The sequence below is a fragment of the Neopelma chrysocephalum genome, unplaced genomic scaffold, assembly GCF_003984885.1.
Source record: "Neopelma chrysocephalum unplaced genomic scaffold, ASM398488v2 Primary Assembly neopelma1_65b, whole genome shotgun sequence".
Classification (NCBI taxonomy): domain Eukaryota; kingdom Metazoa; phylum Chordata; class Aves; order Passeriformes; family Pipridae; genus Neopelma; species Neopelma chrysocephalum.
The window spans coordinates 4,202,082-4,217,481 of NW_020897723.1; the positions used below are offsets into that span (position 1 = coordinate 4,202,082).

A 15,400-nucleotide genomic window follows, 5' to 3' on the forward strand; every position below is an offset into this window, starting at 1 on the left:
TGTAGTGGAAACACTTGCTCTGGTACTTCTCAGGTGATAGGGCAATTTTAAACTTATATCAGTTTTTACTGTAAATAATTCTTTTTGAGGGCAATTATGTATACAATTTAAATTAATTAGTTGGGTCACAGTCTGAAAAAACAACAAAGTTACCCCTTTATGTAGTCTTTGCTGTGCTAAGAAATTGGGACCTGTGTCCTAGGTTGTTAACATATTTAAGTAATTATTTTGGGCTGCTGCCGTGTAAAGTTTCAAATTAACCAACTTCTTCCCTCCTGTTTATGTATTTTTAGTATTATTCTTACTTTGGAATGAGATGTGGGGATTTTTGTTTTAGAATGGCTTAGAGATAGACCTTAACTACTTATATGCAGATTTTGGGCTTAGTTATGCCAAAAACGGAGAGCTGCTAAAGTATATACGCAAAATTGGTTCATTTGATGAGACCTGTACCAGGTTTTATACTGCTGAAATTGTATCAGCCCTGGAGTATTTGCATGGGAAAGGAATAATTCACAGGTAATACAAAGTTGAGACCAACATGCAGTTGATTGTTTTTTTTTCTAGAAACATTCTTAGTGAATTTTGTGAAAAGTTAATTAGCACATAGTAGCATTTGATCAGCACTGGTACTGTTAATATCAGTAGCTAAACATAGAAAACTTGAGGAGGAGAGCCAATCTCTGTTGTTATACAAACTGTTGTAGCAGGAAGAAGTAAGAAAACCTTCTGGCCTAGAATTAACATTACCAAAAGCTTGTCTTTCAAGCTTGATCAGTTGGTCTAAAAACAGAAGCTGACTTTTTTGTTTAACTACGCTTTTTTTCCTGTGCTGTTATGTAGCAAAGGTAATTAGAATTTTTCTGGTGTGTGATTTAGTGTGTGCTATATAATCAAGAAAAGTAAAATTAATCTATATCAGTTTTCACTGAGTGAACAATTTCCACAAAGCTGAACAATAATTAGGTAAATGGTGAAATCTAGCGAAGTTTCTAATAGTACTTTCACAGTTGTTCTGGATGTAATTGTATTCTTTGGATAATCATGTTTTTTCATTCATGTTTATTAAATAAATTAAGGTTTTAAGTGCTAAACATCTGAGCTGCAGAACTTCTTTTTGGGTAAGGAATCTATTGTGCCTGTAGGATACCAAGCAGTTGTCATGAAACAGTAAATGCTAGTTGGCAGAAAGCTGGCTGATTATAATTCTGATAGCATTACTTCTTTCAGTTACATTTAAAAGGAAAAAGTGTTTTTGTAATACTTTTTTGTGTAATAATTTGGAATAGAATCTAAGGGGGATGGATGTGGACAGTGTGAAAGCATAAAATTTTCCACGAGGGTGAAAAAACATTCAAGAACTCCCAGTTTCATTCACTTTTACAGTCCATGTGTTAGGCTGAGAGAAGGCTTATAAAATGAATGTAGCATGATTGTCAGTGTTACTAAGCCTATTTTGGAAATTTTGTGTTACAGAAGAGCTGCTTTATACTTGTCTTCATATGAAGGCCCTTATGAGAAGCTCAAAAGGAAACAGTGAGATTGTGCAATTAGAGAACTTAGTATTCAGTTTATAAGGCTACAGCTCTAGCAGTGCCTGAAAGCTCTTGGGATTTTCTGCTGCCTAAAGAAATAGGACATGAGATAGAACCAGTTTCAGATGTCAGGCTACTCTGGAAAAGTTATTACAGATATATCTCTATGTATCTAGTTATATAGCTATAGATCCATAATACAGTATTAATGTAGGTGTATAATATAAACACTGTGTATATGTGTGTATAGAGTACAATATGTCTACATACAAATGTATATGTAAAAAAGCCCCACATAGAACTGTTAAAAGGGTCCATTCCATTCATATACTTTCTGTGTCTCTCTGAGATTAGTTACAGGAAAATGAAGAGGATTTTTATGGCTTGTATGTCATAATTACTTCATTCCAATTGCTCTCTCTGCTAATCCGCAGACTTTAAATTGTACAACCCATGGTTTTTCATTATAGGGGGCTGCAATCTGACGAAAATAATGCTGCACAGTGGTTGATGGAAACAGCTTTGAATTTGTACTGTTTTTTTGCTTACCAGTCAACCGAAACAACTCCCATGCTGCTAGATTTCTTTATGAGCATTCAAAGATACTGCTTAGGAGGGGGAAGTATGTCATCTTTTCAGCCGAGGAGACTTTGTGCAAAGTAATACCGTATCAGTGTCACCCAGTCCTCCTTATTTTGTTGCTGACAAGCCTCTTGACATCTAATTCTATATTGCTTTCTGTTGTGTTCGTCATACTGTGAGGTCTGGTTTTGTTCAGAATGGTGGCAGTGTCCATGCAAATGGTAGGCATACATTTGAAAGACAGATTATACATGGAGGTGGTCTACAGTTCTTACGTAGTCTGGACATTTAGCTGGGGCTGGGTTTGCCACTGTTTGACTAACTGGAGTTTTGCACAGAGGAAACAGGCCTAGAAGATCTTAATGCTGGATCAGTCTGTCAGGTGTTATTTAAATTAAGGCTTTGGAGTGAAAGGGCTTGGGTTTTTGTGTGTGTTTTTGTGGGGTGAGATTTTTGTTGGGATTTGTTGGGAGGTGCTTTTTTTTTGTTTGTTTTGGGGAGTTTTTTGTTTGGTTTTGGTTTTTATGTTTTTTTTTTTCATTTCTGTTGAGATGCACAGTAGTGTAGTTTTGAGATGATTAATTACTTAAGGTCTTTTTAGAAAAAATGTTAATTAAGGGGCTTATCCAAATCTGATAGTCTGCAGGTTGACAGCTACAAGTTAGAAGAAAGTTGTTGCAACAATGTTTATAGAATGTCTGCATCATTTATGATAACACTGTGTACCTAAGTCACTAGACAGTTTTGCAACTTTCATTTGTATGGTGTTTGAATATAAAAGTCTGTCTTTTCTAGGGACCTTAAGCCAGAGAACATCTTATTAAATGAAGATATGCACATTCAAATAACAGACTTCGGAACAGCGAAAGTATTATCTGCAGATAGCAGACAAGGTATGCCATGATTTATTTAATTATGTAACACAGATAATTATAGCAAGTGATCCTTTGAAAATGTACATGTATTTCCCAAATTGTAACTTTCAAATATCGTCAACCTCATCTAAATCACTGAGAGATCTTGAAAGAGTTTTGAGTGTCACTGCTTGGATAATGTCAGAAAAGGTAATACTTGGTGTAGTGTTATAGCCAGCTGGATCACCAAATATAGTGGGAAGTCAAACTACTTCAAATTACTTAGTTTTCATTTGCAAGACAAGAATACAAACAGAGGTACTGTGGCTCAGCTGATACAGTAAGTTTTTACTCTGTTTATGTCTTTAACTCCACATTTGTGGAACTCTGATAGCCACTGAAGGTTACAGAATTCTTGTGTCACTAGTTTTTAGTAATAACCTGTAAATAGATGCTGCAAACAATGCCTGAAGAAAGCACTAAGCTGAACTGAATTTGATAACCTTTTTTTCTTGAATGTAGTAAGCTTGTGTTGGTAGATTTTATAACTGACCAAGTACCTAAATGCCCAACTTCTTGAACCACATGAGTGTCCCTGAGACTGATTTGTTTCTTCTGAGCAGGTTGTGTGGATTGGTGGAGAAATTAAATTCCCATGGGTTCTTGGTAGCATTATGTAACTTGCAAGGGATTGCCTTTGCAGGTTTCTTTAATTGGGTTGGTACAGGGGAGGAAGGGAAAGATTGGTTTATCCATAAGTATGTGTTTGGCTTATTTCTTTCTGTTTCCTTACCAGCGCGGGCAAATTCATTTGTTGGGACAGCACAGTACGTTTCTCCAGAACTGCTGACAGAGAAATCTGCCTGTAAAAGGTGAGGACTCTACATTTTAGAACTTCACTGACTCTGTCAGGATACTTAAATGGGGAGGAGTGGATAAATCAAGCAAGGAAGCTTAGTATTGTAAAGAAAAAAGATGCTTGTGTATAGAAGTTTTTTAAGAAAGTTTGAAAATTTTTTTTTCTTAACAAGTATTGCTTTTTGTCTTAGTGCTGGTTTCCTCAATTAATCTACCTTCTGGAGTTCTACAAACAGGATTAGGTGTTGTTGAAGGTGTATAATGTGAAGTTGGATTTCTTACCCATAAATATATCAATTTTTTTCTGTTATCCAAACAATATAATTATTTTAATTCTGTCTTATAAAAGCTTGCTCAAATAATGGTATTTCCTGCTGTAGTAACAACCAATGTCGCATGCTGTCAGTTAGGGGAAAGGCTGCAGCTTTCTTTGACCTGTATTTAGATCAACTTGCAGTTATTTTTGCTAAGCTGTACTTGAGGTTTGCAATGTTTTAAAGCTCATCTCGGTGCCTGGTATGAGTGATGCCTTTAAGAAATCTCTTAACTCATTAAAATTGCTTGTTGATGGTAACCTACTGAATGTGTAGATCTGTTTTATTATGGTGATGGAAGAGTAAGTTAATAGCTTGAAAAACCACAGGGGGAAAAAGAACTCTTCTAGGAATAACTGTAGTAATTTGTGCTAGCATTTCTTGAAATGATAGAAATACCATCAGACTTTCCACATTTTGCTTACAGTAGAGAGGTTTTAACTTTTTTGGCTGATGGAAAGACTTCATCAGGCTATCATCTCTATTTAGAAGTTGCATAATGCCTCATCTGTAATTTGAGTAGTTTTGAGTCTCTGTTAGTATTTTAGTCTTCCATGAGGATTTTGAAACTTTAATCAAATCTACGTATAGCTTACCTTGAAGTACAGTAAGTTTAAAGTGCTATTTCAGGCCAACATGCTAAAACTTAACTTTCCCTCACCCACATACCATATAGTCTGCCTTTTTGTTTGTGTCTTAAGAAGAACTTCAAGTGAAAAAGCTGTATTGTTTTGTTTTGGTGGGGGTTTTTTATAAAATACTTAGAGGAGGGGATTTAAATTCTGTTGTGGCATATATTGCATTAATTTGGATGCATCTTTGAATTGTCATAGTGGATAAATCAGTATTCTTTTCAGACTCGTATACCTATTATTTTGCCTGAGAATTCAGTCTTGTATGTGTCCTTGTAGTCAGTTGTTGTGGGATTGTTACTGTATAGTTTTTTTTCTTTAACAGAGTTGTGTTGCTAGCCTTCTCTTCTGTCAGGGGCTGAAGTGAGAATAGTATGGAAATTATACAGAGCAAATTTGTCCACGGGGTTTGTGCTATGTTTTAAGTAGCAGAAGGTTAAGAATTTTTCTTTTTAAATTACAGTTTAAAGACTTCTGTTATGAAAAGATGCTATATGTTTCTTCCTCTTTCTTTTGAAGCTCTGACCTCTGGGCTCTGGGATGTATAATATATCAACTTGTAGCTGGATTGCCTCCATTTAGAGCTGGGTAAGAGATTTAAGCTAATTCTTTACACGTGGATCATAATTATATTGACTTGATCTTGACTTTTACCTTACTACCAGTTCTGAAGTACAGCTTTTCATGATGCAGTGTTGGTGTTAGTGTCATACCTGCTATTATTTGTTCTTTTTGATGTCTTGAAGTTGCTTAGACAGCTGTAACTAGAGTTCCTGAGAGACATTCCTTAAGTTATCCTAGAATTTCACATGTAATTTGTACCATAGAGATAACTTTATTTGTGAAGAGGGTATAAGGCATCTCTCTGCATCATTTGTTATTGCTCAAGTATCTGGTGCTTACAGGATCATAGATACTTGTACTCCTTCTCCTAGGAAGATTTATGGGAATATGACTTAACTTGTAGATTTCCTGTTTAATATTTGTCCGAGTTATGCAGGCTAAGGTGAAAGAACCATGGAAAACTAATAACAAGAGTCAATATTTTTCTCTTTTGCAGAAATGAATATCTTATATTCCAGAAGATAATAAAGTTGGAATATGACTTTCCAGAAAAATTTTTTCCCAAGGCAAAAGACCTTGTTGAAAAGTTACTGGTAAATATTTGCTGCTGTTAAATCACTTGATGACACTGGAAACATTTGGCTTATGTTCAGAAACTTTTCTGAAAGTTTCTATGCACTCTGTTGCAAACCTTCTAGTAAGAAGGGCTGTGAGCATTATTGACTGTGGGGAGTGTCTTGAGAAATCAACATCCGTTATTAAACAGCATTAAACTTAAAATGTGGACAAGGAGTGTCTCTGAATGGAAGCAAGTGATTCTAGACACTGTGTGTTACACATAGACATTAAGATTCAAATACTCAAGTTTATATAGTTCTCAGATTAATTCTTTTTGAGCTGTATAATGGATCATTTAGTTGAAAACAGTCTTCTATACATCACAGGCAGATACATTCATTACAATGTAAGTCCACTTACCTTGGCATTAGCATGCACTTTAACACATCTCAAGAGTATCAGCCTAAGAATTACTGTTCATGTGGAGGTTTGACAAGTAGGAAGAGAAAGTAGTTCTATCCCATGAGCGAGATTATAGCCATGACACTAAAGTGAATATGCAGAGAACATTTTGGGTGGTATAAGCTTTTTCAGATTCAATAGTCTAGCATATTAGCAGGGGGTGAGGAGGAAATGCTTACCTTTGTGGATGAGGATTGGTACAACCTAAAGGGCCTAGCAGTGCGTTCCTGTGTCCAAGGCCAGCTCTGTGGCCAAGCCAGTGTCTGCTGAATGGTGAAGTCCAGGTTATATTAACATCCTGAGAACTGTGTCATTTTAGGATGCTTGAGAGGTTGATATTTGACACCAGCTACAGCTTCCACAGCTTCTTGCATCACTAGAATGTGATGGTGGACTACACTTACATGAGATGTTCCATCAGGCCTTCTCTGTATGTTTGCTTCTGTGTTTATGAAGAAGCAAAGGCAAAAAATTGTGTGGACCGAAAGAAGTGCTCCTTCCTTTAGATCTGTGAGCTGGTCTAATACAAAATGTCGCTGACATGACATACTGACAAATAACATCTTTTATTATAAGCACGTATTATACATATGTATGCTTAGGACAGTGAGACCAACTGGTTTTAAGTTTTCACATGCTGCTGTGCAAATGTGAATGGTGCTTGCCCCTTGTCATTATTTTACGGAGGGTAACTTAATTTTGATTTGCTCAGGTTCTAGATGCTACCAACAGATTAGGTTGTGAAGAAATGGGAGGATATGGACCTCTTAAGGCTCATCCCTTCTTCGAATCCATTGTGTGGGAGAACCTACATCTTCAGACACCTCCTAAACTTACAGCGTATTTACCTGCTATGTCAGAGGATGATGAAGACTGTTATGGAAATGTATGTTTATCTGTACCTATACTCAGCTCTGATGCTGCCTGAGACTTTCATTAAGGCATAATTATTGAATATTAAATATTTTTACTGGAATTACTGATTAGTTATGTTTTAATGAAGACTTTAAGTATTAATCTAATATAAAATTGCTGGGTAAAATTTTAAGTCAGCATTTGCTTTCTTACAGAGTGAGTGTTTTGAAAAAATAGTAGTTGGTTTGCTTTTGATCAATCATACTTTTTTGCTTAAGTGCCTGTTAATCTATAGAGAATAGTTTTTTTGCCTAAAAGCAAAATAAACAAAAACATGCTTAAATTAAAAACCAAAGTTTAACGCAAAACATTTAATTAATTTGTTTTGTTTCCTCCTTTAGTATGACAATCTCCTGAGTCAGTTTGGTTGCATGCAAGTTTCTAGTTCTGCCTCTTCCCATTCACTGTCTGTCCCAGAGACAAGTACACCACAGACATCAGGAGGAAATATTGAACAGTATATTCATGATCTTGACAACAATTCCTTTGAGCTGGACTTACAGTTTTCTGAAGATGAGAAGAGGTTACTTCTGGCAAAACAAGCTGGTGGAAATCCTTGGTAGGATCTTTGAATGTCACTCCTCTGTTACTTGCACAGCAATAAAGAATCTTGAAAAATAAGTGATTTTGATTTAAATTAATATTTGTCAATCTTAGTATCTTCAAACAATTAGCAACTACATTTTTTGACTTCTGTTTTTAAAGCAATAGCAGCAAAACCCTAATACTATATTTCTAAAATGTACCAAATCTAGAAGCTGGCATGGAGTGTGTTTATAAAATAGGCAGAATGACGTTATCCAGCGCTGAGGAGTCTTTGTTCTGAAGTCCTAGAACTAGAAAAAGTTCCTCCTTTCTTACTAATGCTATAAGTTGTTGGGGTTTTATGTGTGTAATATTCTGTTGATATCCAACCAAAATATCTCCAGACTATGTAACTGATAGCATTTCTTTGCATGCTTTAGAGAAGTTTCTCATGTGTGATTGTGATTTTTTTTAATTTTTTTTTCTACCCCTGTCAGGAATTAGAAAAAACTCCTTGGCCTGGAATGAGGAAGAGTACAAAATTCATCTAGTAAAGTTGCTCAGGACTCTTTGGTGGAAAAGGAGACGCTAGGGAGTGACATGGAAAACTGCTTGATATTAATAATAGCTGTTTCTATGAAAGAATTACTTCTGGAGTAATAGTTATTTTTCTTTTTTTAAGGCATCAGTTTGTAGAAAATAACTTAATCCTGAAAATGGGTCCAGTGGACAAAAGAAAGGTAAGGAGTTTTTTTAAAGTTCCTGTAACAAGATTCAGCTGTCACATTTTTGCACAGTTGCAGCATAGATAAGGAACCTGTTTTAAAGCTTACTTGTTGAACTTATAAATAAGTGGCAAATTGTTTATTTTTAAAAATTCTGTGTTTTCTTGTGAGTAGTTTTTTTTTTTTTTTTTTTAATTTTGTGATGTGCTTTTGATTTCTTGGAAAAGCTAAAAGTAAAGCTGCTATTGATGCTTTTATTTTGAGATTGTAGTAAATGAGTTTTTGCTCCCTCTTCTCTTCCCAATCTGATATAGCCCACTGTGGACACTCACTAAACACTTTGTCTTGATGTGTATCTGAATGTAGTTTGAGCCACAAATACTGAAAAATGAAATACAAGGCTCATGTTGTTCTTAACTGTGGTGTTTTTCCTGGATCTGACTTAGTGCCTTTATTCTGAGAGGGGTAGAGGTGGCATTAGAACAGCTTTAAGTATTAATTTTATTATTGTACAGCTGAGCAAGGATAGTCTGCATCAACTTTCTAGGAAAGAAGGTTCTCTTTCATCTAAGTTAGTACCTGCTTGTTCCTATCTTTTCTACAAAATCACAACTGTTGATTTCTGTGCTGGAATCTTTGACAAATAGATTTTGCTTCACTATGTACAGCTAGGTGTTTTATGTTTTGCTAGAATTTGAAGATGTTTTCCCGAAATAGTACTTGTGTTTTGCCACATAGTAGGAATGCACTGCAACCCCTTAAAAAAGGAGTGAGGTCAAATAGGTGAAGTAAATGGAAAACTGAAGTCCCCCAAATCCAAACATACTTTCCTATCACTGAGCTGGTTTTATTCTACCTCTGTTGTTCAATTCATAGATCTGCACATTTACATTTTTATTTTGTGCCTTTTTTTGCATTGCTGCTTCTACTTTTCTCACTAGGGATTGTTTGCACGTCGGCGCCAATTGCTGCTCACAGAAGGGCCCCACTTGTATTATGTGGATCCTGTCAACAAAGTTCTAAAAGGAGAAATTCCATGGTCATTAGAGTTGCGGCCAGAAGCCAAGAATTTTAAGACGTTTTTTGTTCATACGGTAAGTTTCTTTCTTGGATTTCTTTATAAAATGCACTAAGGTCCTTGGGCAGCTATTTTAAGTTGTTATCAAATAGATTTTTCTGGAGAAAATATAATTACTTAAATACAAGGGTTGATAGTCTTAATTTAAAACAAAACAAAAACCTGAACAAAACCAACCAACCAAAAAAAAGCACAAAACCAATCCCCCCCAACAAAATCAAATAATAATAAAAGAAACCCCACACAACCCCCCACCCTGACATACACATTTATCACAAAAATACAACTGTATTTTTATTGTTGTTTAAATAAACTATATGTGGATTTGGGGATTTGAAGGAAGCTCTTAAGAAGGACTTTGAAAATTTAGCCCTCTTTGTATGTAGTAAATTGGGGAGTATACCAATAATATATTTACTGCTTAACAATGTGCCAGATATATGGTTATTCAGTAATATATAATATTATATAGCTGTAATTCAGTTTAACTTTTAGAAATTTTATGAACTAATTCTGAATAATTATTTTATTGGTAGGTGCAGAATAATTATGTCTTTTTGCTTAAACTGTGTTTGGAGTAATCAAAAATGTTGTTCACTTATAGCCAAACAGGACATATTACCTGATGGACCCAAGTGGGAATGCTCATAAATGGTGCAAAAAGATACATGAAGTTTGGCGGAACAGATACCACCAGAATGCTGCAAAATAGTAAAGCTCATCCAAAATTTCCCAGTTTCCCTACTTGCTGCTAGAACTTCGTGTGCAGCCGATCAGAGGAATCTTTTCAACCCACCTATTACCATCTCAAGGGGAAGCATATGTTTGAAATGTTCTCTTTTTTTTTTTTTTTAAGAAAGAAAAAAAAAAAGGAAGAAAAGCAAAAACCTAATGGAATTCAGGGTTGCTTTGCTCGCTCTTTGTGCTTATTTTGAGGCTTCCACATGCATATCATTGCAGTGAAGATCTTGCTTTTGTGCACTTCAGCTCAGTTTCTGCTGCAGACTAGTGGATAGACCTTGCATTACCAGCTTCACTTAAGATGAGTTAAAACCAATCCACACGCACACATGCCGAATCATGTACCAGCCTTGCATTTCATGGGGCTGGAGTTTTCTGTGACTCTCAGATTATCATTAAACTGTATTTCATCAGGGAGCTTTTATATGCCTCTCCTAAGCACCACCTCTTTGTTTTCTCTTCCTTTCCTCACAGTCCCCCAGCTTATTGGTATATGGCATTTGTAGCCAGGTCAGTTGCACCCTTGTGTAATTCCTAATATAGTTCTGGTTGCAGGATTTACATGGTACTTTAGTAATTACGTGAATGAATCAGATGTATGTGTCTGGCAGACAGGCTCCAATGATAAAGGTTTTGAGAGAGTAAAATGCTGAACATGGCACTGAAAGTTTCCTAAAATTGAAATGTTGGCTTCTGAAGCATATAAGATTTTAAACATTCAGTTTAAATTTTAATATGAATCATGTGTGTTTAATCAAGGGACGATAAACTTACCAGCATGCTTTTAACTAATGCTAACTAAAAAAGAAGCTAGTTAGTATGGGGGGAAAAGGTTACTGTTGAAGTAGTAAATAGTTTTTCACCTTTTCAGCAGATGAGAGTTAGAAGCTTTCTTTCCAGGGTGTGCATGTGTTGTGCGTTTTAGTGGGGCCAACCTATTTACCTGGGTAGAGAAGGAAGTGTGAAAGCTTTGTACAATTGATTACTTGACTTTTTTTGTCTCATTGTATAATGAGTTGTCAAATAATCCTATTTTTGGTCCTTGGCCAAATATCCAGGAACTCTAGAAAAAAATGTAAGCAATTGAAATATTAGATAATAAAGTAATCTGGTTAGAAAATCAAAAGAAAATATTCGTACAAAGGGGAAAATATATGGTACTTAAAGCATATCTATAAAATGAAAATATTTTTCATATCGATCTCCTTTGTCCTCTTAAAATTAAGGCTTTTTTGTGGTCAAACATTTCTCACAGTGTTGCAAAGACACAACTTTGTGTGCTAAAACCAACTCCCCTAATGGTATTTTCAACATGCCTGTGTTCCTGAACCTTGCAGAGAGGAATGACCAAGGTCTGGACAAAGGCATTCCTCCTTTGTTTAAAAAGCAGTATAAACATCACACCTATTTATTCATTTTCCACACATACCATCTCTTTGAATTTTGAGTTGTCATACTTGATGTGCTTTTCCTTCCGCCAAAGAAAGGTTTCACTACAATGTTGAAAAAACTCATGGGCTACTGTTCTAGAAGCAGTATTTTAAAAGCAGTGGCTTATCAGGATTTCTCTGAAAACACATGCGTGTTGAATATTTTCTCGTACAGGGTGAAGGAGATTTATTATTGATCTCTTAAGAATTGTGTTATGTGGTTGAACTTGATGGCAGTTCAGCTTTTCCAGTATCTTTCACTCTTTAAAAGAGACAGTGCCGTTGCCTTTTCTTTTGGAGGAACTGCATTCTGGTAGTCTTCTGTATCCTGCCATGTCCGCAGACCTGAGAGAAGTAAATCCCTGGCTTACAGTGCCTGGTGTTAAGGGAGTGAAGGTGTCCTGTAAATGGCTGAGGAAGAGAGAACAGCATTCCCTTTGCATCATGAGAAATTCATCACATACAAAGTACACTCCCTGTCACTCAAATTTGAATAGCATAGTGCACCTCTGATCTGTGTCTGTATTAAGCTATATTTGCCGTTCTAACCAAGATGACAGGTATTTTAAATTTGTTGCAGTGCTATCCATTTGTTCTCTGGCTGTCAAATTTCAGCCATATTTTGTGTCCACTGGAGGCAACTACCACTTTTGGATTTAGGCTCTGGTATAGAGATGTAGACATATTCTCAACTTTATACAGGAGAGTTTGGCAGTAATGGAGATTCACGGTGCCACTGCTGTGCAGTGTGACAAACCTTTGTCTCACACAAAAGTCTGGCAAAATGATCTCCATTGGTTCGTTCACTAGGTGGAAATCTAACTATGCTTAACCATGTTTTCTGTAATATTTAGACTTTTAGTCGTTTTGCCATAACAAAGCAATTACTATGCTTTTTCACACCTTGAAAATCCTCTCTCAGTAGACTTCTGTCCTGCCCACCAAAAGCTTTCAGCCAGCCAGATCTTGGTAGCAGGAAGCTGTCAAGAAGGCTGATGTCTGCATTCTAGAATTCCTTTTTTTAATTGACAATGCTGTCATTAGAAAACTGTGAGCATCTCATAGAGGCATCCCTCCACTTAGAGCTTCAGTGTTCCTAATCCAGTCTTACTTAGCTGTTGCTTTTTTGAGAAGGATCTAGAATTTTTCTGGGAGAGGTCTTTGTATTTCTTGTACTGTAAGAGAAATCTCTGGTTTTGAAAGGTGGCAGAAGAACAGTGACGCAACACAAAGCAATTGTGGGTTCAAGTATGTTTTACCAGTTTGTCCACTTAAATGTGTATTGACAGGTGCTGCATACTATGACGGGCTGGCTCCCATTTTAAATGCTTATACCTGGGGTAGGTTCAAATCTTTGTTCTGAAGATCACTCCTATGGTTCATGGAAGTTCATGGAATGAAATGTACACGGGAGGTTCTTCAGAGCTGCAGATAAGCCAGGTGATTTTTCTGCTTTTAATCCAAGGTTTTCAAAGCATAAAAAAAAAGTTGTTAATCACTAGAAGACTCTTCTTAAGACTCTTCCTGACTGCAAACCTACTGGAAACCCAATCTATTGATTCATTCCATCTTTTGCAATTTGAACAATTGCCAATCATTTATGAAGAATCTGGTCAATAGTATTGTAATTTTTCATTGCTGGGGATTTGACTTTAAGAAAGGTGTCTATTGCATCAGTTTTCTGTGTTGTGGAGCTTAAGAAAGGATGAAGTACTACTTCACATAAGTCATACATCTATTACTACTAGAAAGGACTTTTGAATAACACTGTTTTATTCAGCATCCAGCCCAGTCACAGGAAGTTTAAAACTACTTCGATAAACTGGAGAAACTAGTTTATTACCATTGGCCTTAAAAGTCCAGTTTTGTAAAGGTTTTACATTAAAGGAAGACTTGATTCAGATGTGATGTTGAGGCATTGTGAGCAGACTGATATGACCTATTACAATTCCATTTGCTAAGCACTTAGATGCTGAAAACATCAAAGTATCTGTGCTGTGCTCCACTTTTCTCTTTCTGACATCTTTTAGTTGTGAAGTATCTGCTATATATAGTCCTGGAAATAACTGTTGATTGAAACAAAGATGTGATGATTCTAATCAGTTTTCATAGTTCAAGATTCTTAATTTAATGTGTTTGATATCATTACATTTTGTGCTGGGAACTTTGAAGAATCATGAGAATTTTCCACATGTACATTTTCTTTTGAATGATTTAGTGAAGTCAAGAAAATTACTTCATTTGGCCTGTGGACAAAACATTTGATTTCAACACCTTACTGACTAGAGAACTTGTCTATTAATATTTGCCTAAAGATGTGGCCTGTGGATTCTGATCACTTCCTACTAGTAAATTACACAAATAGGTGTGGTATTTATATCTGAAATTTTGCTGAATGCCTGGTATACTTTATGCAAATATTTTATTAATCAAATGGAAATGCTCCTGCAAAGCTTCATGATGCAGATTGTCCATCAGTTGATCAAGTGAGCTTACAAACAAGTAGTTCTGTGACCCAAAATGGCATGTTTTCTTTTAAGACTGATCATTTAAGAATGTTTTGTCTTTTGTAGAAGAAATATGACTTTTATACAATAAACAGTTGGAGAGGTTCTTAAACACCCAATAACCTGGTTTTAGAACATAATATCCTAAGTTGGAAGGGATTCAGAAGAATCATCGATCCAGCCCCTGGCCCTGCCCAGGACACCCCAGCAGTCCCACCCTGTCCCTGAGAGCGTTGTCCAAACACCCTCTGAGCTCTGACGGCCTTGGGGCTGTGCCCACTGCCCTGGGGAGCCTGGTCAGTGCCCGACCACCCTCCGGGGGAAGAACCTTCTCCTGATACCCAACCTAAACCTCCCCTGACTCAGCTTCATGCCATTTCCTTGAGTCCTGTCACTGGTCCTGAGAATGAAGTCTGTCTGTCAGCAGGGCACTGAATGTAGATGGTTGCTATTTGGCAAAGCTTCCTATGGCCATGTACTAACTCTGATTGGATGTAGCAAAAGTTCAAAATTGTGACAGAATTTAAAGTTACTGTATCTGACAAAAGAGAAAAAATTGGAACCAGGAACCATACTCAGTTTTGATAGATGTATGCTAGCTGTTTTCAGGTTGGTGGCAGTCAGTTACATGTGTAATATGCTCTACCTGGTTTGTAGCTGTAACTGTGACGTTCGGATTAAAAAAAAACAAACAAAACCACAAAAAAACCCAAACCCAGCCCCTCTCAACAAACAACAAAACAATCTCCCCTCTTCCAAGAACTTGTGAAAACAGAAGCAAATAATGCAATGATATAAGATACACACTTTTGTATTTTTATTCTTATAAGGTTATTTGCTGGCTCTTGTTGGCCTCTAGTTCAGTCTGTGTTATTTAAATTCTAATATATGAATTATTTGGATTGAATTCATGTTCGGGGCCATGGTGTTGTATGTATTGATGTACAGCCTTGAATGTGAATAATTATTGTAAACTATATTTTACACCTTTTTTCTGGCTTTATTATATAAATTTTCTATCGGTCGATGATTTAATCATATCTCATAATTTAATGACTGTTTATTCTCCTCTCGACAGATCTCTGTGCTGTAGATGTGTAGTTAGTGACTGGATGACGGA

The 15,400-nt window shown here is 36.2% G+C and overlaps 1 protein-coding gene across 9 annotated transcripts in view; it reads left to right on the top strand.

Moving 5' to 3' along the window:
• PDPK1 (3-phosphoinositide dependent protein kinase 1) overlaps positions 1-13,492 on the top strand; it is a 28,494-nt gene extending 15,002 nt beyond the window's left edge. For 8 of the 9 annotated variants that reach the window (XM_027684108.1, XM_027684102.1, XM_027684101.1 and 5 more), the window contains exons 5-14: positions 375-519; positions 2,913-3,010; positions 3,768-3,843; positions 5,295-5,363; positions 5,836-5,932; positions 7,072-7,245; positions 7,616-7,833; positions 8,482-8,539; positions 9,466-9,618; positions 10,207-13,492. In XM_027684108.1, the coding sequence (XP_027539909.1) occupies positions 375-519; positions 2,913-3,010; positions 3,768-3,843; positions 5,295-5,363; positions 5,836-5,932; positions 7,072-7,245; positions 7,616-7,833; positions 8,482-8,539; positions 9,466-9,618; positions 10,207-10,314 (1,196 nt within the window). In that variant the 3' untranslated portion in view covers positions 10,315-13,492. The other variant, XM_027684107.1, reaches the window with a different exon arrangement.
• Positions 13,493-15,400: the final 1,908 nt, after the last annotated feature.